General features: G+C 36.8%; 2 protein-coding genes across 3 annotated transcripts in view; one reads left to right on the top strand and one right to left on the bottom strand.

Annotated features, from left to right (window-relative positions):
- The window catches only part of LOC145997070 (cytochrome P450 4C1-like), a 155,098-nt gene that overhangs the window by 27,146 nt on the left and 101,249 nt on the right, over positions 1 to 26,703 (top strand). The window lies entirely within an intron of this gene.
- Positions 1 to 26,703, bottom strand: part of LOC145984037 (uncharacterized) — a 105,009-nt gene that overhangs the window by 67,528 nt on the left and 10,778 nt on the right. The window contains exons 6-10 of the mRNA XM_083117378.1: positions 21,324 to 21,393; positions 20,971 to 21,097; positions 19,836 to 19,905; positions 18,455 to 18,564; positions 15,414 to 15,482 (exon numbers count right to left, since the gene is read on the bottom strand). Of these exons, the coding sequence (XP_082973504.1) occupies positions 15,414 to 15,482; positions 18,455 to 18,564; positions 19,836 to 19,905; positions 20,971 to 21,097; positions 21,324 to 21,393 (446 nt within the window). The remainder of the gene's footprint in view (positions 1 to 15,413; positions 15,483 to 18,454; positions 18,565 to 19,835; positions 19,906 to 20,970; positions 21,098 to 21,323; positions 21,394 to 26,703) is intronic.

Raw genomic sequence — 26,703 nt, 5'->3', positions numbered from 1 at the left:
CAAACATCTCGGAATTTTATCCAGAATGTTCCTCGGGGGGAGGGGGCCTAGGAGTAACTTGGCAGGGGAAAGAGGACACTTGCCCCCTAAAATTTTCAGGTTAGTTAATATTTAAAAGTTAAGGGCATTTTTGTTAACCTCCTGGGACCTGAGGAACAATGAAATTAAGAACGTTTTATGATTCCTCAAATGTAACGGTTCTTCAGCAAAATAGTCCTGGGCACCATCGTCATGGGATGAAAACTTTTCGATTCTGCACTCAGATTACACCAGTGGGGGTGTGAGTTCGTATTTAAGGGGTTGTAATTGTAAATTTACAGCCAAAAACAACCATAAATCGGGACTTTGTGAAAAAAAATGTAGGGCAATGTTGAGAACTTTGGGGAAGGGGTTTGAAGGTGTGCGGATAAATCACTGCACATTAATTTTTTCAGCAGTTTCGAAGCAGCTACACATAATTTATTCATATGAATTTATGTGATCAATTTATTTTGCAGCCACATAGAAGTAGCACAATTAACGAATATAGTACGCGGGAGTGTTCATAACAAGAAAGTTGCTAGAGAACGAAGTGAGATACTCCAATTACGTAGGAAATAAGTCATCATCCTCCTCTCCCGTAGTTTCTTGGAACTTCCATCGTCTTGAAAATACTTTTTTTCTTTAGAATATATTATTGTTTAATAACGGTGATAAGATTTCTCTACACTAAGTTTGTAAGTGAGAACATTAGGAGGGGCAACTGCCTACCCTTGCCCCCCGTCGTGCGCACACCTATGCGACAAACGGAAGTCGAAATGCATCAGATCAAATTTGATGCATTTTTGTTGCATCGATTGACACAGTTAAACGTACAATTTTGTTTTCTTTGAGATTGCCGTGTGCCTGGTCTGGTCAATTGGTGCACTTTATCACATGGAACAGCAACTTATAAAAGCACCCTTTGATGCATTTTTGCATCAAAAGTGCATCATTAGCTCTTTATGCACTCTATAAGTTAAAGGAGTAAACATATTTCTGCCAAGTAGTAGTAAATTTAAATTTCCTGGTTTTCTTATGACTTAAAAAATCCGATGTATCCCTTTAAGGGCTTTTCAGAACGTTATTGGAAAGGTCTAATTATTTTCCTAATAATCCATGTATAATGACATTAATTTAAATATAATTGTTTTATTACTTGTTTCGTGGATTACCGTGAATACTACAAACACCTTCCTGGTTCCAAATTCAAGGCCTGAAAATGCATGCTAATATCCTAATGCTTCGAAAGAAATTACTGGAATTCTGCCTCCCCCACGGGAAACTATTGAAAATACACACTGGACGTTCTTGTATTTATAATGTACTCGTATTAACAGTCTTTGTAGCTGGTTATTACAAATGTAATGAATGATGCAAGTAAGAACGAAATAATCAGTGTAGTAAAGTCACAGAAATGTTTCGAAGTCCATACGTTACAAAATAATGAGTTTCGAAAATATAAATACAAATCACGGCTATCAGTGTTACCAGGTTAACGTCTGACCTCAAATAAGAAAAAGATGACGCCCTCAACTTCGTTCTGTGGGATGATGAACACAAACAAAGAATATGTAAAGCGCAGTGGCGTTTCGTCCCTTGGGGCTTCCGGGGCTTAGCCCCTAAAGAAAAACGGATGTATTGACGTAATTTTCAATCACCATAATACATAACTATCACACAATCTTTTAAAAGGCGATTTTTTTTAAAAAAAAAGTTCATCATCAGCAGCAATGGATACGACAGCGCTCCTAGCGGCATTGATGTCAGTTATCATCTCGGGGCTCGTCGCAGAGGAAGGCGTAGTCTACGCTACAGTGAAGGTCACGTGCTAGCAGAGGGGTGGGTGCAATGGGTTTGGATGTTGATTTGGGGCTACTTCCTTGGCGTCGCGTTCGTTCGATCCCCCGTGTTGTAGTGTAGCGTTGTGGTGGCTTTTATTCGCTATGAACAAAGTGGATTTCTTGTTGGCCACACCATTTCAGACATTGAGTGACCAAGATAAACTTGTTGTTAAACAATTAGGTCCTGACCATCCGAGTGTTACATTAATACAAAAACACAAATCACAATCACGCCCATTCAATCCAGACTCGTACAATAGAAAACCGTGGTTGACAGCTAGCGAGATCAAGAAAACTCTTTTGTTTTAATTGCCTTTTGTTTGGTGGTGATGCTTCATGGACAGTTCATGGTATAAGTGATCTCAAACATCTTTCTGAAAGAATTAAGTCACATGAAACTAGTTCTTCGCACATTGGAAACTCGTTAAAATTGAGTTTGTTTGGAAAGGTTGATGTTCGAACATAAATCGATGAGGCAATTACAAGGCACAATGAATTAGTCCGGAAAAATAGGCATATATCGTAACGAACTTTAAAGTTCGTGGGATCTTAAGAGTATCTAGCAGGTTAACCAGTTAATTGATGGGGTGATGTAAACTACTCATCATTCATCCTCTTGATGAGACCACTCGTCATTGACATGACGAGTTATCGCTTGAAATGCGAAAGGTACAAATTACACAAAGGAATTAAACTACTGAAAAGACAATGGTTACTCGTTGGGTTTTGCGAACCGTTGAACCTGTATCATGGCTGGGTGTAGGATAATTACCTGTCTATCTGAAGACTTTAGCTGAATGAAAATAACGAAGTCCTCTGTAAGCTTCTCTCCTATTTGTCGACCAGAGCGTTGTTCTACTCCTCACCTACTGCCTTGCTGACCACCTTCTCTCTCTCCACTCAATCTCCAAAGTCAGTCACCTCCCAGCTTGTCTCACCTCTATATTCCCTGGCCATCGAGCTCTTCCTCGATGCCGAATCGCCGAATCGTGTGTTTAATATAATTGCTACCATGCAAACCGCTGACACCATAACCAGAAGTATTACCTGTTTCCTGAATGCTCAGGAGGTTTGCATGGCACAACACAATGCATTGTAAACATGCCTAAGAGGCTTGAGACAGCTGAGAAAAACAAGTGAATGCCCTGGTCAACATGAAGCGTTCAGAGAGACTTAATAAAATAAACATACAATCTTAGGGATTGATACGATATTAAATAGAATTATCGATTGCTTAAAATTCTGTGGTCGACATGAACTTGCTCTACGAGAACATAACGAAAGAGAACAATCTTTAAACAGAGGCATCTTCCTAGATTTAGTAAGTGAGATTGCTAAGCTAGATAACAGTTTGCATGAACATTTAGAGGAATCCAAAGTAAATAAATACACATCAGCCGTGATACAAAATGAGTTGTGTTAACAAAACAGCATGCGCTATTGAGTGCTGCGATATAATTATTCATCAAGCCGAAGAGAGATTTGGGGCAACTGAACATTTGGAGTGTTTCAATTTAGTTGACCCTGCAAAATTCAATGACTGGAGGAAGTCTGATTTTCTCGATGATTCGTGTAAGAATTGTGCCAAATATTATCCCTTCATAGAAAAGGGAAAACTAAAGAGTGAACTTCGTGTTCTTTATTGTAGTGAAGAGTTTAAAAACATAAACTATATCAGTACATTGTATTAGTTTTTAATTGAAAATGATTTAGAGGATACCTTTTCAGAAACAGTAAAAATGACAAACATAGTTTTAACAACTCCAGTGGAAACAGCTGAATCTGAACGATGTTTCAGCACATTGAAGCGTATTAAAACCTGCTTAAGAAATGCAATGGGACGTACAGAAACATTTTCTCCTTTGAAAATTTAAAAGTCAAATCGCAAAGCTTGACATGACTCAGGTTCGCCAATTCCATATATTTTCTTAAAAAACCAAATATACAAAAGAAATCCACCATAACTGTCTGTTGTTTGCCGCATCCCGAAAAAAAGAAAATTTTCATTCCCTAAACATTATAACGAATAATACCATTAATACTAACAAATTCGTATGTTTATACGATGTAAAAAACAATAATATGTACTATTATAAGACTAGAAATCACAAAAGTTCGTGTCGTTAAGCGATAAAACTCTTAATATACCACATTTGTGCGTACGTAATGTTTATTATGTAGAATTGCTCATCCGCCAGCGCTTAGTCAATAGTCTGTGATGCCTCGCCAAGCGGTTTCTACTCTGTGTCGCCAGCGAGGCAAATGGCTGGAGCGTCTTCGCAAAACAGAACATAGCTCCCACTGTTTCTTAAGATTGGAGCCCGTAAATACGCTCCAAACCCTGACAAGGGTACACACGTAAGTCTATAAAATGTGAATAGTCACATTCGTCCTAAATAGGCATGTAAAATATTGACACAATATATATATCTCAATGTTTGTCTTGTGTTAAAGCCTGTGTAATACGTTGAGCTAACTACGTAGCCAGTTCACTCCTAACATCGTTGAATATATGAACTTGCACGGCTATGTTGCACATTCCAATGTATTATAATACAATATTCAATGCATATAATTGGTTACACTGATAACTGTCGCTGGTAAAACATAACTATAGCGTTCAATTTTCTTTTCTACGTTAATCTGTACACTGTATACATATATATGGCTTGGTGAATACCTTTGTATGACTGCACACACACAAAAAAAATAATCTTGCAGTATTTTACCAACTGTCTACTCTGATTGAAAATATCAGAAAATGTCCAATGTGCAATTGTATTTTTAACTATGTACCATGTTAGTGAAACACAATTAACTGTTTGGGAGAAACATTTGCATAAAACTAAAGCATACTGTCTGCAATGTTTGAAAGTGCTTTAGTTAAGCTTGTTATAGCTTGCATGTGCAATTGGATATCCATTGTAAAAGCTTCTTATTAAAAAAAATATGCACTAATTGATACACTGGTTAATTGACACCACTGGCGCTTGTCGCTTCCTTGTAGTATAATGTAAACTTGAATGCATATAAAACTGGTTCTCATGCATGGCACAAAACTGAAAATGTTTATAAGGGCTATGGAAAAGTATTGTTTCCCATAATGCATGTTAAATGACCAAATAAATACACATGATAGGAGCTCGCATGTCTATGTGTAGAAACACTGTAGCACAATTCTGTAATTATTGTTTGTGACCGGAACTGCTGTTTGTAGAATGTATGTTTTCTATGCTTCTTCTTCTTTCTGGATTGCTTGTCGTCTTGACTGCATTGGGGTAATGTAAAAAATGTGGTAAATTACCCGTAGAACTTGGGAGATGGGGAAAAGTTGTTGTTTGAACTGCAAACAGTGTGGAGGGAAATTTTATCTAGCTCCATCACTAGGTGTCGTTGATAGTGTATAGTCCGCTATACTGGGAAATGTATGGTTGACTACATCCTTCCTGTAAAAGGTAGTCTCCGTGTAGTAATAATTAGAAATGTCTGCATGTCTCCCTCAAATTGGTGGTGACGAGTCTCTCCTTGAAATAGTACTTAAAATGTCTGCATGTCTCCCTCGTACAATGGTAATAATTCTTTCTGCCTGGTAATAGTAGACTGCCTGCGGATGTCCGTCATGAAAAATGCCCATGGATGGTGTAGGCATTGCTTGTCCATGGCGTTCCGTATAAACAGGTTAGGTTGAATAAAGGGAAAATTATGACAAAGAAAGGAAATAATGAAGGATAGGAAATGTATAATTCATGTTCATGCAAGTACCCAATACCAACTTATTTCCATTGCCTTTTCTTTAAAATCAAATTAAATTGTCTCATCAAAAATAAAATAAATTAAATAAATAGATAAAATAATTGCCATAACTCTTTGAAAATAAATAAGGAAAATTTAAATAAAATATCCAACCGTAATTAAAATATTAATGTCCATGATTAATGTGTTGCCTTAAACTATTAATTATTACCGTGATGCTCTGAGTGAACCTGTTTAGAAAGCTGATAATGTTTATACAAATAATATCCTAGGGTTGCGGTTAATAACACATTCCAAATAACAAAAACTAATATAGACATGGGCAAAGGGTTTAAAACTAATTCCTGAAATGAGATGCTCTTACTAATTGATTGATTAAGTTGCTTTAAAGCAAGTTCAAGCGGAGTCCATTGGGGAATAGTGAAATCAGATAAATTCTTGGGGATATTAAGTAATAATTCAATTTCCTTCATTTTTACTTGTTCGAAAGCTAAAATTCTTGTATGTAAAATTTGTTGATCCACAATAATCTGCGAAAAATCCTGATAATTAAAAAATAGAGATTGCCCTTCGTTAAGCTGAATTGATCTGTGCGTGTTCAAATTATTATTCAAATTCTGAATAACAATAAATTGACCTGAACCTGATATTAAAATACCATTGCGTGTTCTGATAAACTGAAATAATTTGTCAGTAATAGACTTCACTTCAAAATTACAAAATGTAGAATTAATAAACAAAGGTAAGTGTTGCAAGCATGTTCTAAATTCTGTTTAAATTTAAAAAAAATTATTATGTTGTGAACCCTTAAAATAAATATATAAAATTTGTGTTGCGCAAAGCAAGCTATTAGTGTCCTAAGAGGTTGCTTTGACAAGCCTCTAATGGCCTCCTAATAAACAATAGGCCGGTGCAAATTGCCGTAGTTGAATATAATGCAATATAAAACAAAATTTCAGTAAATGCTACTTCTGAGTTTCGTCGAAACTCCAGGTGGTAACAAAATATAGCATTAGGGAATTAAAAAAGGTGATATTCAAATTTTAAACACAATAAAAATAATAAAAACTTTCTCAATTTCAAATTTTCTTTAAACAAAAGAAATGTAACCACTCAAAACTTCTTGAGTCCGCGGTATACCTCAAATCACTTTGTCGTGTAAACAGACCCGCCGCGGAAAGGTATACTTGACTCATATAAGAATGGTGTGTCAATTCCTTAGGTATGTCCAAAAAAAATAGATAGAGAATAGTTATGCAATATATTAGAATATAAATACAAATTACTAGTTATTACCTACTGTACTAAAATTAACATGAAGTTAATCAGTAAGAAGTAATGAATTTATTGCTGCATGGTCGAATAAGGTGCAAATTGGGTAAGTGAGCTAAATTTCCTAATAATAAATAATAATAATAATAATAATTTCTCAAATTATAACATTTGTGGTAAACCACGCTGTTTAAATTTGGAAAGGCTAACTATGCCGTGGCGACTTTTGCTGCACATGCCTATGCCAATCACCGAGGCTTAGCCTTGGCATGTTGCTGACAAATTTTGATTACTCTAAGTGCATAAAGTGCTAAAATTGCCCTTTTGTAAAATTTCCCTGATTTTATCGAAATTTCGTTTGACTTTATCCTGATTTAAACCAAATGTACGTCGATTTCCCAAAAAATTTACTTACTATAAATATCCCTATGAAAAACGGTAAATTTTGCGAGAAAAACGCAAAAAAATTCGTCTTGTTGTTCCTTTGTAAAATTATTGGTCGTGATTAGTCTGAAGTGCATAAATGCGACGTTTTATGGCAAAAGTTATTTATGTAACAACAAATATCCCTAACATTGTTGACATAAAGTTCTATCGTGAAAATCAAATTCTGATAGCTATATGCGTAACTAAACTGTTCCCATAAAATTTTAATGAACGAACGCCACTGTTTCGAGAAAATCTATGCTAAGTGTTTTCTGACCTTCCAGCGTGTTCAAAGTACTCGGGAGAGAGCTTGTGCGGAAAAAGAATTTGCAAATTCAGCTACGATGTATTTCTGCTTATCGTTGCATTCCGACGTTGCTTGTACTTAACTGAGCTGAGTTCTCTACAGCGACAGGCGTGATCGGCGACTTCGGGGAAGTTCGGGTTCCGTTCGGGATAGGTGGAGGGGGAAAATCGCTGCAGCGGGCAAAGGAACGGAGGAAGAAAATGCAACGCGATGATTCGCTGACCACCAGCATGAGGCTTTAAAGTTTACAAAACTTTAAATTACTACGAACAAGGTCTAGTAAGCGCTGCGGGAGTTCGAAATAAAGTCAAGGACTTTTGAAAATTACATCATAGGCGGGATGGAAAGGAAAAAATATCGTCGTGCTTGCGACAGTGTGTTTACTTGAACACTTCCGTGCTCGTACAATAACAAAACTTGGAAAGGCTGCTTAGCAAAATAAATTACTAATAAACCTTGCATAAAGTACAATCAAACGTAAAAAATGAATTATACTTAAAATTTGAATCGTAATTAATATAAAAATTCTAGGCGAACTTGAAGTCGTAAAAAATATGGTCTGTGAACGATACAACAGGTTCGGGAACCTGAAAATTTGACTCATATAAGAATGGTGTGTCAATTCCTTAGGTATGTCCAAAAAAAATAGATAGAGAATAGTTATGCAATATATTAGAATATAAATACAAATTACTAGTTATTACCTACTGTACTAAAATTAACATGAAGTTAATCAGTAAGAAGTAATGAATTTATTGCTGCATGGTCGAATAAGGTGCAAATTGGGTAAGTGAGCTAAATTTCCTAATAATAAATAATAATAATAATAATAATTTCTCAAATTATAACATTTGTGGTAAACCACGCTGTTTAAATTTGGAAAGGCTAACTATGCCGTGGCGACTTTTGCTGCACATGCCTATGCCAATCACCGAGGCTTAGCCTTGGCATGTTGCTGACAAATTTTGATTACTCTAAGTGCATAAAGTGCTAAAATTGCCCTTTTGTAAAATTTCCCTGATTTTATCGAAATTTCGTTTGACTTTATCCTGATTTAAACCAAATGTACGTCGATTTCCCAAAAAATTTACTTACTATAAATATCCCTATGAAAAACGGTAAATTTTGCGAGAAAAACGCAAAAAAATTCGTCTTGTTGTTCCTTTGTAAAATTATTGGTCGTGATTAGTCTGAAGTGCATAAATGCGACGTTTTATGGCAAAAGTTATTTATGTAACAACAAATATCCCTAACATTGTTGACATAAAGTTCTATCGTGAAAATCAAATTCTGATAGCTATATGCGTAACTAAACTGTTCCCATAAAATTTTAATGAACGAACGCCACTGTTTCGAGAAAATCTATGCTAAGTGTTTTCTGACCTTCCAGCGTGTTCAAAGTACTCGGGAGAGAGCTTGTGCGGAAAAAGAATTTGCAAATTCAGCTACGATGTATTTCTGCTTATCGTTGCATTCCGACGTTGCTTGTACTTAACTGAGCTGAGTTCTCTACAGCGACAGGCGTGATCGGCGACTTCGGGGAAGTTCGGGTTCCGTTCGGGATAGGTGGAGGGGGAAAATCGCTGCAGCGGGCAAAGGAACGGAGGAAGAAAATGCAACGCGATGATTCGCTGACCACCAGCATGAGGCTTTAAAGTTTACAAAACTTTAAATTACTACGAACAAGGTCTAGTAAGCGCTGCGGGAGTTCGAAATAAAGTCAAGGACTTTTGAAAATTACATCATAGGCGGGATGGAAAGGAAAAAATATCGTCGTGCTTGCGACAGTGTGTTTACTTGAACACTTCCGTGCTCGTACAATAACAAAACTTGGAAAGGCTGCTTAGCAAAATAAATTACTAATAAACCTTGCATAAAGTACAATCAAACGTAAAAAATGAATTATACTTAAAATTTGAATCGTAATTAATATAAAAATTCTAGGCGAACTTGAAGTCGTAAAAAATATGGTCTGTGAACGATACAACAGGTTCGGGAACCTGAAAATTTGGCTTACTTTCTGCTTTTAAAGTAACACTTGAAACTTTCTCGACTTTTACTGGTGACTGATTCGCAAATAACTCTTTAAATTTTACAACTGGCTGAACACAGTGTGAAATAGGCAATTCACTTTCCATTTTGCGACTGTTTTGAACAAAATTAGGACCCTTGCTTACGGCAAATTTCTGAACTCTATCTTTAACGGATAAAATATTCTTCGGTAAATCCATACTGTCGTCTTTAGTGACTAAAATATTTCTGGATACATCCTGAACTTCATGTTGTACCCTAGGTTGAATAATAATGGACTGAGGCAGGGGTGGGGGAATTGGCGGGTGACTCGTTTTTAATGGTACCACTTCAACAATCGGTGCAACATCGTCGTAAATCTGATCAATGGACGGTGAATCATTATTAAGTTTGCTTAACGGTAATTCGTTGGTACACTCATGGTCATAAGTAATAGATTTCTTGCGTTGACATTGAAAATAACAGATTATGAAAATTATAAAAATACTAATAATAAATGTTGTTAATAATAAAATTGTAATTATATTATAAGGATAGTCAAAGGACTTGTTCAACAGATAAATAAAATTAGAAGCTTTTACGTATGGAAGAAATCCGTTTAAAATAACTAAAATCGCAATGATTTTCATGTTGCTTAGGCAAACAAAACAAACAGTTCTTCAAAGCTAATACGTACTTTAAGCCTACCTAGTCTAATTAGTTAATATTTTAACTCAACTTTTAATTATTTCTGACTCTAGGCTCAATTTATCTGCGTAATTTATTTATTTAATATAATTTATTTATTCTCTAAATTTATTAGCACTGTTTAACTTATCTTATTTTGAATTTTACTGCAAACTTATCTTATTTAATTTCAGGTGTTAACTTTATGTTTAAATTCTTTGAAATCAATCGAACCGTACTGAGGTACAAGGTAAGGAAAAAAATTGAGACTGATTTACTCCTGACTACCTGAAATAAAATAATAATTATTATTTATGCGATCTTTAAATGCATTAAAATACTAACATCACTAAAACTTGAAGAATCTTTAATTCTCTCTACTCATTCTAAAATATGCTTAGCATATTATTGTGGCAAAGTTAGAAACTAAAACCGTTGTGGTTTAACCATTATCATTCTGCGATGGCAGAATGGATTTCCAGGATTATCGGTAGCTATCCAATATCCGAAGGAAAATACTTGTTATTGGAGCGCAATAAAATCTTGACGTCGACGTCTACATATTCATATAATATAAATATTCTCATAACTGGCGCTTAAAAATAAACTTTGCTAATATAATCATATACCTTCTTCTGAAGAGTAACTATAAAATTCTAGTGATGTATTCGCTGAGCTAGTATTATTACATACTGCAAAAAAACTTTTGTGCCTAAAGCACATTATTAAATAATAAGTCTGCTTTTAATCTTTAATATTATTAGTGCTATTTTATTATAAATTATTATTATGTTACGCGAGTGGATTTAAAATATTAGACCTGTTTCACTTTAATAAATGCCGTAACTTGGAGCAAACTTGTAATATTTATAGTTAAAATTTTAAAACAATCTGCATTTTAAAGTTTTTAACGTTCGAAGCTACAACGTGCTAAGGATAAATATTCAACTGTCAAACGAAACAATTTTTCGGACAGGAAAAAAAAATATAAATATATACTAACAAAAATATCTCGTTAATATGTGAGAAACGTCCACGCCGTGTGATGCTCTCCTAATTCTCTTCTAGTTATTCAAAATAAGTTGGCTGTGCCTAACTTTGCTTAAAGCATATAAGTATATGTATATCTGTGTACGGATTCATTCTCGTCACAACTGCTTACCTGTGTACGGACATCTCTCGTCACTGCAGCCTATTTATACATCTATTACTTCTCAACTAGAACTTTTAATTAGTCGGGCGGTTTATACCCTAAATCACGGTACGCCACTCTAACTATATACGCCTGGCGTAATAGCGGACATAATTGTACAGCGTGTCGAGGAATATAATTAGCGTTTCGTTTCTTTACATATTAACATGGATTAAAATTTTCAGGCAATGTATGCGGAAGTTAAGGTAACATAAGGCAAGTGACTATCTCGTATAAACTTGACTATCTCCTTAATCCAAGCTCCCTTCAAGAGGTGCTAGGAGACTTCAGTCATTAAGAATATAAATGAGTGGTCCTCGGGGCCTTATTCGTTCCCAAAACTATATATGTATAAAATGTAATATCCTCTTTGCAATAGTCTTAGCAGTTATAGTTCAAACATTCTAAATCCTTTACAAGTTACGGTCAGTTTTAAACAAAATTTAAATTAAACTTTTAAGAAATCTCAATTAATAATAATAACAATAACAAAATATTGACTCAAACAAGCATACTCTGTGCCATGACTCGTTAAAATGCACCATAGTGCCGATTGACTGTGACTCGGTGGCACTAATTTATTTTCCTCATTCATAATATAACTTTAAAATCCACTTGTAATCCACGTTATTAATTAATTAAAATGTTAAGGATAAAAATTCGTTTACTGTAGCTTACTGCATCCTCATAACCAACGTTGTAATAATTTTCGTATTCAAGATCATATAACAAAAATGTTCCTACCTTTTACGTTCTAAAATCACTGTCAATGCAAGAAATCATCAAATCTAAATGCCTTTCCCTTCTTCCTTATTTAAAATTCTGGATGGTAAAAAATTTCCCAGGTGGGAATTTGTCGTAGCCATGGTGCTACCAGGAGCGGATTGATAGGGAATCGTCCACGGACGTCCCTGGGCCGGCCACATTTTTGATGAAATGGGCCTCCCTAAAATCCGACATCGAACCTTCCGCCAGGCGGAATGCCGGACGCTCCTGATACCATAGCGCCAGCCCGACGCGGGTAGCCGCGACGGAGCTAGGGCGCAGGTTCCTTCGCATTCTACATTTCGCTGATTACCGACCCAAACTTGAAGTCGATAAATTTAATCAAATTCATCCTCATGTTAGACTAAACATCTATCATGGCATATATAAATTCTTCTCCCCCCATTAATGCAAAAACTTTAAGCCCTATGTATTTTCAAAATAAAATATGGCAAGGACATACCAAAAACTAAACAAGTGAAGAAAATTTTGGGGTGGGATTAAATTTAAAACTGATTGTTGAAACCTCTACTAGATAACATTTTATTTTCTCATGGCATTTCCGAGGAAATGGATGAGAAGCCCAAATCTCCACCACGTAACGAGCTTTGGGGTGGGGTTAATTTAAACTGGCTAACAAACTCTTTTCTCATCGCATTTCCGAAAAAATGGATGAGAAGCCCAAATCTCCACCACGTAACGAAATTTGGGGTGGGGTTGAATTTTAAACTGGCTAACAAACTCTTTTCTCATCGCATTTTCGAAAAAAAATGCATGAGAAGCCCCAGCAAATCCACCACGTAACGAACCTTAAAGTTCGTGGGATCTTAAGAGTATCTAGCAGGTTAACCAGTTAATTGATGGGGTGATGTAAACTACTCATCATTCATCCTCTTGATGAGACCACTCGTCATTGACATGACGAGTTATCGCTTGAAATGCGAAAGGTACAAATTACACAAAGGAATTAAACTACTGAAAAGACAATGGTCACTCGTTGGGTTTTGCGAACCGTTGAACCTGTATCATGGCTGGGTGTAGGATAATTACCTGTCTATCTGAAGTCTTTAGCTGAATGAAAATAACGAAGTCCTCTGTAAGCTTCTCTCCTATTTGTCGACCAGAGCGTTGTTCTACTCCTCACCTACTGCCTTGCTGACCACCTTCTCTCTCTCCACTCAATCTCCAAAGTCAGTCACCTCCCAGCTTGTCTCACCTCTATATTCCCTGGCCATCGAGCTCTTCCTCGATGCCGAATCGCCGAATCGTGTGTTTAATATAATTGCTACCATGCAAACCGCTGACACCATAACCAGAAGTATTACCTGTTTCCTGAATGCTCAGGAGGTTTGCATGGCACAACACAATGCATTGTAAACATGCCTAAGAGGCTTGAGACAGCTGAGAAAAACAAGTGAATGCCCTGGTCAACATGAAGCGTTCAGAGAGACTTAATAAAATAAACATACAATCTTAGGGATTGATACGATATTAAATAGAATTATCGATTGCTTAAAATTCTGTGGTCGACATGAACTTGCTCTACGAGAACATAACGAAAGAGAACAATCTTTAAACAGAGGCATCTTCCTAGATTTAGTAAGTGAGATTGCTAAGCTAGATAACAGTTTGCATGAACATTTAGAGGAATCCAAAGTAAATAAATACACATCAGCCGTGATACAAAATGAGTTGTGTTAACAAAACAGCATGCGCTATTGAGTGCTGCGATATAATTATTCATCAAGCCGAAGAGAGATTTGGGGCAACTGAACATTTGGAGTGTTTCAATTTAGTTGACCCTGCAAAATTCAATGACTGGAGGAAGTCTGATTTTCTCGATGATTCGTGTAAGAATTGTGCCAAATATTATCCCTTCATAGAAAAGGGAAAACTAAAGAGTGAACTTCGTGTTCTTTATTGTAGTGAAGAGTTTAAAAACATAAACTATATCAGTACATTGTATTAGTTTTTAATTGAAAATGATTTAGAGGATACCTTTTCAGAAACAGTAAAAATGACAAACATAGTTTTAACAACTCCAGTGGAAACAGCTGAATCTGAACGATGTTTCAGCACATTGAAGCGTATTAAAACCTGCTTAAGAAATGCAATGGGACGTACAGACTCAATGCCTTGGCAGTGCTTACAATAGAGAAAGAATACATTGCAAACATAGAGGGCTTCAATGAAAAAATAATTACAAAATTTGCTGAGCAGAAGAACAGGAGAGCACAGTTCTTGTTTAAATGAGAACCAACGTTCGTAGAAAGGTACGTTTCACAGCAATACCTGTTTCTTTTGTAATTCATGTGAATGGTCATTAGCAATATTTTAAATTCTTTGAAAAAATAAGTCCAATTTTGTAGTTTAGAGGAAGATAATACCTGTTTTTTTTTGTAATTCATATGAATTGTTATAACCTTTTAAATACTTTTTTTAAAAAAATATGTCCAGTTTTGTAGTCTAGAAGAAGAAAAATAGCTATTTTTTTGTAATTCATGGGAATTGTCATTATATTTTAAATTCTTTAAAAAATAAGCCCCGGCCAAATTTGAGGCCACAAGACGCCACTGGTAAAGCGTAAACTATGAGTTTTCAATAAATGACCGCGAAAGCAACCACCAAGTTTTTCGCTCTTATTCTTATTCAGGGTGTCTGCAACTCAAGAAATTATGCTTGTGGTCAAGAATTTTTGCTATCTTTTTTTTACAGTATAGTTAATTTACATTGTTAGGTATTGGATTTGATAAAATTGAATATCTGGAAATCTAAAATTGTATTGAGTTGTGGTTAAGATTTATTCACTTTGTTTCTTAAGAATTACATTCTTGTTTGCGTAAAGTTTTGTAATAATATTAAAGTAATGTGGCCATTTCCCATCCAGAATAAAGTCTGAAGCATTAATTTTTACATGCATTAATAATTAAAGCAAGTCTAAATCTCTTGTTAAAGTACACTTTAGTTTTCATATTAACCAGTCTTGTGGTAGGGATTTTTCATTGAATAAAAATATCTAGTTTCTTAATTTCCAACTACCTAAGTAGGGACAATTATATAAATGTTTAGAAAAAGCGGAAAAAAAGGTCAAGAATTTTGGATTTGTTACTTCGGTAGACATCCCGTTAATATTACTTACCTGGATTTTCGGGTGTGATCCAAGAGTGAACAATACCCAGCTCATGCTTGTTGCTGTAGTGTCGTGACCCTGAAAGAAATATGTTTCATCGCATGCTATCATTGTCCTACCATTACAATGCATGTAATCAGGGGTAGAAAAAACTTAAACGAATTAATGTTCAGTACAAACATGGTCTAAGAAGGACATTAATCCAACTAAGATAAGCCACACGTTTTGAAACATGATCTTAAAACATTTAATTTATTAATTAATACATGATTTGATTAAAATAAATTAATTCTTGCGCCAGAGTGGTCCTTCCTAAAGAAGTATCAACCGGTAGCAGCATGATTAACTATGCCATACATTCTAATGTATGGCCTACTCTACCATATCGCCACAGATTTTAAAATTAGGATAGCAACAGTGAAAAAAAATAGTGAATTAATGATACACATGATCCAGAAAACACAAATTAAAAAACACGTGCGGTACTTGTTATTTTTTTAAAAAAAAGGCAATGGAAATTTCTAGAAGCAAACTCAAAATGTTAAAAAATATATATCTGAAAATTCAGGCGCCCTGTATATTTTTCTATCTGTTTTTAATGTACAATATTGCTGTAAAATGTCTGACAAGGGGATTTTTCATTGGGCTACGTGTGGTCTCCGCATGCACCGAAATATCCCCCACCAGGAATCGAACCCAGAGACCGCTCGAGCCCAAGGTAACCCTGCTATTTGCGTACGTGAGAACTCTGGTTATTTAAAATGTACTAAGAGAAAATTTGTGTGAAAATTCAACCAGCAATTTTTCAATCAATTAGTAGCATATGTTTGTATATAGTGTGTAATTGGCTGTAGAATTTTGATGTTTCGTCTGTCTGGATAGGAAAATTTAACATTCAAATTTTGTATTTTTTCTGGCTCCTTTTGGCTGATCGCGACGACGATGATAAACAGAGTTAAGAAGAAAGGATTTTCATGTCGAGAATAGGCTGAAAAAGGGCAGCGATTTCATTCGGTGATGGCTTAATGTTGTTCCAGCTCAGTCTTAGGATTTCACTTTATACCTTTAGCATACTTCATCCTGGTTACTCGATTATTTTAACAGAAACCTTACTACTTCATATATCACTCATTAGTTAATGCATTATTACTTCTTATTACTTGGTTCTTTTGTTTATTTTTAAATGCTTTACCTTTATTACGGCAGTCGGTAGGTGTGCCTAGGCCCTTCATGGGCTGTTGCGCGACGGATTATTACTATTATTACCTTTATTAAGAATAATTTCTAGTTTCTTGAAATTAAGTTTTTTTGTCGAACTTTCCCATCGTATGTTCTTTAATGTGTTGGTGCTGCCATCTGTGTTCGTTTACTTGAACTGGTTGTGGCTCCTGACAACACACTCAAGGAAACTCAGATTCGAGCTACTGAAGTGCCGTCCGGGAGAGGGACGGACGCGTACCGGTTAAATTTTTGTAAATTTTCTAAAAAAAAAAAGTACTTCTTTCTCCTTGTTAACTGTATTAAATAGATAAATTAAATGTTCAGGTTCTCCAGAAAAAATCGCAATTGTAAAAATGTAATTTCATATCGAGTTAATAAAATAAATAAATACACTGTCAGCTACCGATAAGTTTTGGGTTATATCGGTATCTGTATCAAGTTCATATATGTCTAACATCCCTCTGACGCGTGTAGATGACCCTGCTCTCTCTCTATAGCCTTCTTAAACCCGAAGGTTTATGGCTGCAGCGACACAGGCCTTCCATATGTCTCTATCCTGGACAAGATCAATCCAATCTTTTAAATCCTTACAGATTTCCTTTAGGTCCAACTCAACGTTATCCCTCCATCTTCATCTCAGCCTTCCTAGTGGTCTCTTACCATCAGGTTCCCAAAGAAGAATCCTATGAACACTTCTTTCCTCTCCCACTCGTACCACATGTCCTGCCCACCTAAGTCGTCTTGATTTAACCATTCTAGTAATATCTGATGTCCCTGATTAGAGGTAATTTGCCTATTAGATAACAAGAACCACCATAACACAAATCTATCAATATTGTCTACAATGGTCTGAATAAGCCAGAGAGTGTTGACATGTCAAACGTGGTAATATTTGGGATAGTTTGTTTCCTGGCCGATAAATATACCCAAAATCTTTCGGGTGACCGAAAATCGAGTTATTGAAAAGATTCAAAACTTTGAGATAACCTCCATTCTCATAAAATGATTTACGAGTATCGCTATTGACGGAAAGCTTAAGTTAGAACTAGAGAAAAACTATTTTTCCAACTGAATTGGTGAATTTTGAGGATAAAACAGCGAGATTAGCACATGTAAGGTACAAAAAATCCAATCTTACGGAAATAGTCTTGTTATGAAGTTCAAGTAACAACAATGAACAAATATTATCAAATAAGTTTATCTTTTTCTCTGTCTAAACTGGCCTTAAGATAAAGGACAAGGTTATCAGGAACAAAGAAAATAAGATTCCATAATTGAAATCTTTTTGAATGGCACAGAACAGTTAGTACTCTGTTTACAGCAAACTTTTGAAGAAACTGCGGTGTGAACCGAAGAATTTTTGGCTGTCTCGTCTCGTGTGTGAGGAAGAGTATCGTTCTTCTATGAGTTGTTTAGGCCAGTCTTGTTCTCTGTTTAGTCTCAATGTGTTAAAACATCTCTTTCACGTGTCAGTTTTGGCCGACCTCCGTGGTGAAATGGTTAGTGCGCCGCGTTACAACGCCAGGAGTACAGGGTTCGAATATTCCTTGAGTGCCTCTTCAATTCCATCACATCATCACTCATCCTCATTTCCGCGATTAGCTAAAAGTGGCAGGAAAGCAAAGTGGGTAGAAATATAACACAGCGAGACTAGACTGTTTGCAGCGTGTAATGTCATTACGACAAACAGGTTTTCTTATCAAGTTTTTCTGTTTTTTTTATCCGAATCCTTGAAAATTTTGAACTTTATCCTGTATGGATGCCATCACTAGGCAGGTTAGCAGTTGCCAGCCGCATGGCGTGGTGGAGGCGGGAGACGACAAAATTACCTCGAACATGAATGTGTCCACTTCTTCTCGAAGTTCCTTGTCAGTTAGCTCTTTCCCGTCTCCGGACGCTTTCAGCAAAAGATCTAGAAATGCTGGTTTCTTCTTCCTGCCTGAAATAATAAACACAAGCTATTGCTCACAACAATATCTTCCTATTTTGGTTATTAATGCTGCTTTTCTATACCTTGGGTTAATTACGTTTAGAATCTAGGATTAAGTGATGAAGTGGACAAAAGAGATGTCTGAATCAAGGTTCGAACGTAGGAAATCTAGCTTCGTAGCATGTTAACACTGACACCTGTGCAGTTTTTACACTTAACATCTTAACCCAAATCTCCTATAAGAGCGGGAACATTATAGTATATTCGGATTTAAAAATTAAGTTATTGAATAAATTAGGTTATTTGACGAAATATAGGTTCTTATTAGAGAATATTACTTTACCTTAGACTATACTCTCATACACTATTGCATGTGTGTATTTCTATGCCAACCTCTGTAGCAAAGTGGTCAGCGTAACGCGCTACGAGGTCAGAAGTCCCAAGTTCGAACCCTCGTCAGGCATGCCCCCTTATCTGTTTCATCTATTCATAATACATCTTCGCCGTGGCGATTAAACCAAGAGGTATAAAATGTAGACGCAAAGTGACCAAAATAAAAATAGAACCTATCTTTTTACGAAAGAGCATTGTATAAATGGATTAAAATCATGTATACTGTGGCGGCTGCTAATATTTTTGCAATGATGCACAACCAAATATTTCCGGAGCAAAACTTTTATCGTAAAGTTATATATTTTTCTAACTTTTCCTCACATGTGCAGAGAAACATATTTTGTAGATCAAAAATGTGGGAAATCTGATGCAGTCGCGATATACTTAGAAGAAACGAGAAAGATTTCTCAGAAAGAAAAAAAATGGCTGACGAGGTGGTTGTTCAATGACTCCAAGTGTTTATCCATAACGTGTAGTTTCCTTTAATACCCAATTATTCTAACACCACGGTCATGAAAATAGGCGGCTGGGCAGAATTGCGCTGGTGTCACATACGGGAAAAACAAAGCGAGAGTGGGACAAAAGTCACTGGTTCCCGCGCACTGTGTGGCAACGTCAACCGGGCTGCGTTGGCTAGCTCGAGCGTCAGACCGACCTCTCTCCGGGGGCACTTTCGAGTCCCATTCAATACAGAGCCGGTGTTCATGTGAATTGAAAGTTGGTTACAGCCCCCAGAAATGGAGTCCCATATCTACACATCAGAGTGCTCATAAACCTCCGAACACACGGGGCTGTGCCCCGACATGGCAACAGCGCGAACTTCTGCCACCCGACTAATTTCATGGCCGTGCGTTTATTTCTTGCATGGATTTTAGCTTGTTTCTTACCCGGGGCACTGCATTCATCTTCCTTGTATTCCTCCATGTTTCTTCGTTCTTCTTTTCTATCTCTTATGACCTAAGAATAGTAAAATTTATTTATTAACTTAAACTTAACATAAATTATCTTTAATCACATGAAAACTAATAATGTATGCGTTAACTATTTGTGAAAGAGTAACTTTTGTAATAGTGTAATCATTATTAATTGAAGAAGAGTGAAGTATCACAGCAAGAAGAGGAGTTTTGTGGAAAAAGAATTACAATGTCGTTCTAAGCTTTAATGATGAAATCACCACCTAGAGTGTAAGTGGTGGGTGTTATTGTTAGAGGTCCTGAAGGTGTCAGCTCTCTTCCTTATAGTAGTACTCTGGTGCTTCACCATCACAGGCAAATTATTCTGGTACCTAGAACCACATGTGTAAAGTGTCCCACTTCTGCTTAGTACCTTATCAGTAGAGTTGATATTCATGAAACTAGTTATAGTTGCCAGACATCTCGGTTTCTGGGACATCTGTTTCCATGAATTAACTGTCCCAAATATTAGGAACGCCTATTTGTCATTTTCTATTTTTTCTATTCAAGTGAGAGATATTTTCAATTCTCTGTTCTTCATACGATTCAATGTTGGTAGAACTGCTTCTTTATTGGAACTTAAAATTACATCGATGATAACATCTATCGAAATATTTTCATCAGCTGTTTTACAATATAAGCGAGTGTTTATTTTCGGCGCGGCGGAGGAGGATGGGAGGAGTGGGCGGAGCCAGCGTGCTGAAAGCGTGATATTGATTAATATTAGTGAGTTTTTCACTGCAAATACGCAAGCATCAATTAACGAAAATTTGCTTTAAAATATTCCAAAATTACATCAGAATATTGAAATACCTCTTATGGAATCCCAAAAATTTGTTTCACATAATATTAGTGCAAAATTAATGTGTTTTTTTCCAGGATAATTAGTCTCCGTGAGAGCGTCGCGTGGAATTTTTGCGACCCCGCGATCGATCAAAACGATCGGCTCGGCCCCAATACCAAACCATTGTGTGCGCCCGTTTATACGTACGCACATACATGCATGCTTATAAATATATTTATCGGCCCCGTGTTGATCCGAATAGTGCGAGTAGTACTTGGTACTTACTTTCTCTGTGAAGCTGTGCAGGATCTTAAGGCACTTGGCGCAGTCCTTCCCCGTGGGACTCAGCTGGAAGAGGACGTCAGGGTGAAGCCACGGGCGCCCCATTCTGCAGGTCAGCAGCTCGCTCAGCCTGCAGTAAATAATATAAACCCTTATCTTGCAGTTGGATATATATACATGATTGTGGGAAATGGAAATTTAATCCATGAATTTTTGCATGGGAAAGCTCCTAATTAAACGCATCTTCAATGATTCCAAAATGTATATTTTAAAATTGAACACATCGAATAGCTTCAGTATTTATTACGCACGAAACTCCCCCTACAAGATTCCTGGACGCCACTGAAGAGACTTACGTGTACACGGCTGTCACATATTCGGAGTCTGAGGAAGCTTGGGCGTTCACAGAGGTTCCCATCGCTGTCTCTGCAAAGATATCAAGAGTTTAAATGAACAAATTGGTAGGAAAAACTTAATGCCATGATGAATTACAATTACGTACAAGGGCTTTCGACGTGGAACATTTTGTTCTTTTGAAGGAGAAACGTCTTTTAGAAAATGTGAATATTGAGATTTTTTTACTTGGCGTGTGTACACATTTTCTTAGATACATCTGTTACTAGATGGCACATAGGAAATACGATGTATAGTACATTTTGGGAAGATATAATTGCAACGAACATCACATAGGTTCTAGTCTATTGTTGTCGAGTTTATATTGTTATTTGTTGACAATGCTTCAACAATAGGTACAAATTGGGGACTTTGACCACTATCTATATCTCTGAGCCCCGCCTCCTAGAAACATGATCTAATCGGCATTTTCCTATTGTCATTACTAACAGCAGTGGCGGCGATCAGGGGAGCGTGAGTTGGCAGAAGGCTCTGCACTATGGCCTCTTAATTCTATGCCCTGTTTACCAAGAGCAAGTAAACTGCTCTCATCCAATCGCCGCTACTGTCTACCAGTGTGCCAATTTTGGTTATTCCATCTATTACAGTTTTTTTCTTTTGGACCCTGTGGCTGAGTGGTTAGCACATCGCGCTGCGAAGCCAAGGGTCCCGGGTTCGAATCCCGCTCGGGCTTGATTGTTTGTGAATGTCCATTCATCAATTTCATCATTTCGTCATTCATCCCCATCTTCGCAAATTAGCCAAGAGTCACAAAACACGAAGTAAAATAAACAAAATCAATCAATATTACAGTTTTTCTAGATTCGCGCCGAATTGTCTTTAAACTAATAAAAAACGATTTTAAGTGTTGTACACTTCGCAACATCTTATTTGACCGCCCTGAAAAATTTCAAAGTCCGGAATTCGTAAATTTGGCAGCATAGCGCTTCAGAGCCAACTAAGAGTAGCCAACTTTGCAACATTTCTTCTTCCTGAATGAAAGCGCTCGTGATTTTCTTCATTCTTTCACATTCCATAAAGTAAAGATACCCTAAAGCAGTAATAAAATATGAGTAGACAAAAAAATGTTAAGTAGAAATACGAATGTTGAAAATAGGAAAATGTAAGTGCATTGTGAAACACTGAACAGGTTCCCATCCACCTGGAAAGAATTGCGGTCACATTTGAATGCAAGAAGGCAAATTTATGATGATTTTATGCGAAATATTTAGTAAAGATACCTTGCACAACACCAAACGATTCTGCAAAGTGTGTCTTTTCCTTGGTTCTTGGCGAAAAATGGTTCGAAACTCCGGCACAATGTTGCTTCAACTGAGATTAACGTGTTTTACTGAGCTTTCTGTTAGCAATCTCCTGGAGTAGTTGGTTAGATAACAGCACTTTCGTTTTTTTACTGTTTTCGTCAAGATCGAAACATCGTAGGTTCAAATCCCACCCTTTCCTTATTATTTTTTCCTTTTTATTTACCGAGTACGACGTGTTCTAATAACGTAATATAATATTATATGATATTACTGTAAATATTGCGATGCATGCTCAGTGGCGGCGATTCGGTTTCAAAACTGATGGGGCAAGGTGGGGGAGGGGGGGCAAGGACAGTTTCTTTCCCTTGGAAGATAATGTTAATCATAGTGCGGGGTTATCTGCCCCTCCACACTCCATAATCGTCGCCACTGTGCATGCCTCAAGTAATGCTTCTACTAATGTTTTTAATCTTTCAGTGATTGGCAGGATTTTAGGAAATACTTTTCCTTTCATTCAGCTGTTATAAGTTAACACATATTAAAACTTACATGTCAACTTTCTGCATCCGGAAATGCTGGACATAAATCGCATAAATATCAACGGAAATATCCAAGAAACGTAGATAAGCATTCTCGTCCAAAGCCGTTTACTTCCCGAAAAAGATTTTGCAAAAAAGTAGGTTTGAACTCATGACCTATTCCATAAGCAAACGATCCCCCTACACCACACGGTTCACGTTATTTTATACACTCGGTTCGGATCCCACTATAAACTGTAGGTCCAGTCCCGATTAGCCTTACTATGCATAACGTTGACTTAAAACACCAAATCAACCAATTCATCTCCTTTCAGAGTGGGCCTTCTATGATACTGTAGTCGGCCAGCATCCGAAAATACAGTTCTGCTTCGCGTATACCAGAGCGTAATTGCATTTAATATTGTGACTAATATCACTTTAAAACTACAGATTAAAGCGATAATAGTGTCCAGATAAAGAACCTCAAAGTAGATCTTCACACAAAGTATTTTAATCCATTGCCAAACATTTCAGTTAAGAATAATATTATCATTTTCCATTGACCGTATTTTCGATTCATGGTGAAATTGCTAAAACGACCATGTCAAGAAATCTAAATATGTAAGTTTTACTAGTAAATGCATTTAAAATGCACGAAACAACAGGGGAGGTGAAAAATAAACCTCAAAATTAAGTAAAAATGCAACAAAAACTGTTAAAAATACTGACAAATAAACTAAAACCCAAAAAAAGGCCGAAAAATGCAAAAATAAATGTAAAATAGAAAGTGTTTTCCGGCTCTAACTGAAGGGAAACGGACATGATATCAGGTTTAGCATTGTTTTTAAGGGTCAGAAAAAAAGTTGATTTTTCATCAACTTCCGGACCCTAATTAGTAATTATGACCATTGAAAAAGTTGGAGGTAGCTTACTTAAAATTTTCTTGCTGAGGGATCGTATCGTCCCATATCTCCACTTCATAATAAAGAAAAATATCCCTTTCAGCGTTTCTCGATTTTATCTGAATTCGTTTCCTCATGAAAATTGCCATGAGGAAATTATAGATATGACATTATGTGTGAATTGGTTTCTTCAAACTGGTAGCAAATTTTAACATGAGTTACCTGCAGAAGAGGTAGCGTGCTTGATTCTTACGAGGGAGGTCGTAGGTTCTATTCTCCACCTAGGCCGATTTTTTTCAGGAGTATATCGTTGTGTGTCTGGTCTGAGACCTCCACGCTATAACAGGTGACGGCTGAACAGTGTGGGAGGGAGACCAGCAGTCGGTAGGTAAGCCAAGGCCCGCCAAGGTGCTGTAGAGCTGTGGGGTTATGTTATATCGTTGCGTGTAAAGTTTATCCACCGTGCTAAGAAGTTAACATTGGTCTCTGTATTTCACGAGAGGAAAGGAAATAGTAAGAGAAAGTTATTTCGATGATAGGAGGAAGTCACATGCCACGTGGAATGCGCAGAATTAAGTTACATAGAGCAAAGTCTGTAATGGTGGTTTCGAATATTGCAAAGTTAGTGCAGGAAGTTTGTTATATCTGATACTCGTACTTTCTGTTCAAAGACAAACATTTTAGATACAAAGCAGTGAGGAATTAACGATCATTATGAGGTTTTGAATTTTTTGTTTTTACTCACTATATAAATACTTATTAGTAGTTTCTTATCGAATCGGCCTTCGTCGCAATAACAATTTATTTATGTTAATTAGCAATTTACTATTAGTTTTAGACGCGTGGTAAGATGGTGGTGAGGGTATTGACAACAGTCATTACGAAGGAACGGACATAAAATTACCAATCTTAGCAATTTGAACTCATTAAACGCACTCCTTCGTTACAGTACTGCACTACATCACTACTTAACGTAACTGTATATCTTTTTTTAGTATATGGAAATCAAATAATCAATATTTTAGGTGTCAGTGAAGAACAAACAATACATAACTTAAATAACATTACATTTTGCTGTTTAGCAAACAAAAAAGGAGGAGGAGAGGGTGGGATTTGAACCCGCGACCTTTCACGCTTCATGAAAAATAAGGATAGCAGCGCCTAACCAACAGCTCTACGTTAACGTAATGACGTTATACCCTTAAAAACATGTTGACGTTTATGAAGACTCCCACCTTCCTGTGTTTCAAGCACATTTTCTCGACAAGTCGTGTAAAATATATGTTTTTGAGAACTGTTCGATACAATGCAATCCATTGTAAATAAACTGTCGCATAAACTCCTCACAAATTTGCTTCTTTCTGCGCAAACTTGATGGCAATTTCCTCCAGCTGGAGAAAAACTCTATTCAGTATTTCAAACCCCCCAAATTTCAAGTCGAGCAAGCAGAATCGTAAATGTCCTTCAAGGTTCTTTTTACAATTTATTAATTCTGTTTGACTGTGTATTATAATAGCTGTTTATAGTTTCTAAGTTCATGGAAAGTGTTAAATTGAAAACCTATCACCGCAGCGTTTTTCGTCTAGTGGAAGGACCTACTCAAAGTTGGCTACTCTCACCTGGAGCTGAAGTGCAATGTTGCTAAGTTTACGATTTCGGGACTTAGAATTCTTTCGAGGCGGTCAAATAAGATGTTGCGAAGTGTACAATTAGATTTTGGCCCAGAAAACAGTGCATACCTGAATTCTCAATGCTAATAGAATGTCATCTACAAGATAAAATATTACGCACGAGACACCACTCGCTCTTGCAGAGACGTCGTTAGGGGGGGGGCACCCGGGGGCACTGGCCCCGGCAAACGTCCACGTGGGCCCGGGAAACTGGTCTGTATTTGCTGGAAATTTTACTTTGATGACAAATATTGCAAACTAATTCTTCAGTAAATTTTGTTTGCAGTTTGAAACACTTCTTCAATTTTCAGTAGCACGAACCAAAGCAAGGCATTTCTTTCTTATTTCCCTCTTTCTTGCTTGTTGAACACAAACAGATGTATTGGAAGAGGATGCAGTTCATGGTTTTGTGGTCCGCCCCGGTCAGGGAAGTCTTGAGACCTATTGAAAATGCACCTTTCCTCCCTGCTGCACACCAGATCTAGGATCCCCCCAAAACCCGAACTTTTTCTTCATCTGGCCCTGCACTGGCACCATGGGCGCCGAAAGGACGACACAAACAGCAAAATTTAGCTACGGGTGGCTAGAACTTTCTGGATTAATTATTTTATGGTTCAGAAAAGATATCTCCATGCGTTTCAAATTCCAAGAACAGAATTCTATTGCTTGTCCCTTTTTCGGAGCGGGAATGAATGACATAGCGGTTCTTCTCACATGCACTCAACCCTCCTGCTAATGACCTGCCCTGCAAAGGAGGGGAAATGCCACTTTCTGAAAATTCGAAGAAACATCGAAGCGGTCGGTTCATCTGTTGATTTGGTGGACAATTGATATCTTTCAGATAGTTTGAAGTAGGATTTGTGGTACGAGCGGTGGTAATCTCCTGTAAACGCGAGAAGATAGCATCACGAAGTGTTTGTGATCTCGTTTTCCTACATCGCGAGTAAAATGTCGAATGAGAAGCTGCCAGATTGTCTTCCTCTGGAAA

Source organism: Lepisma saccharinum, chromosome 1, assembly GCF_977018435.1.
Source record: "Lepisma saccharinum chromosome 1, izLepSacc3.1, whole genome shotgun sequence".
NCBI lineage: Eukaryota > Metazoa > Arthropoda > Insecta > Zygentoma > Lepismatidae > Lepisma > Lepisma saccharinum.
This window is presented reverse-complemented; position numbering and strand designations above follow the sequence as displayed.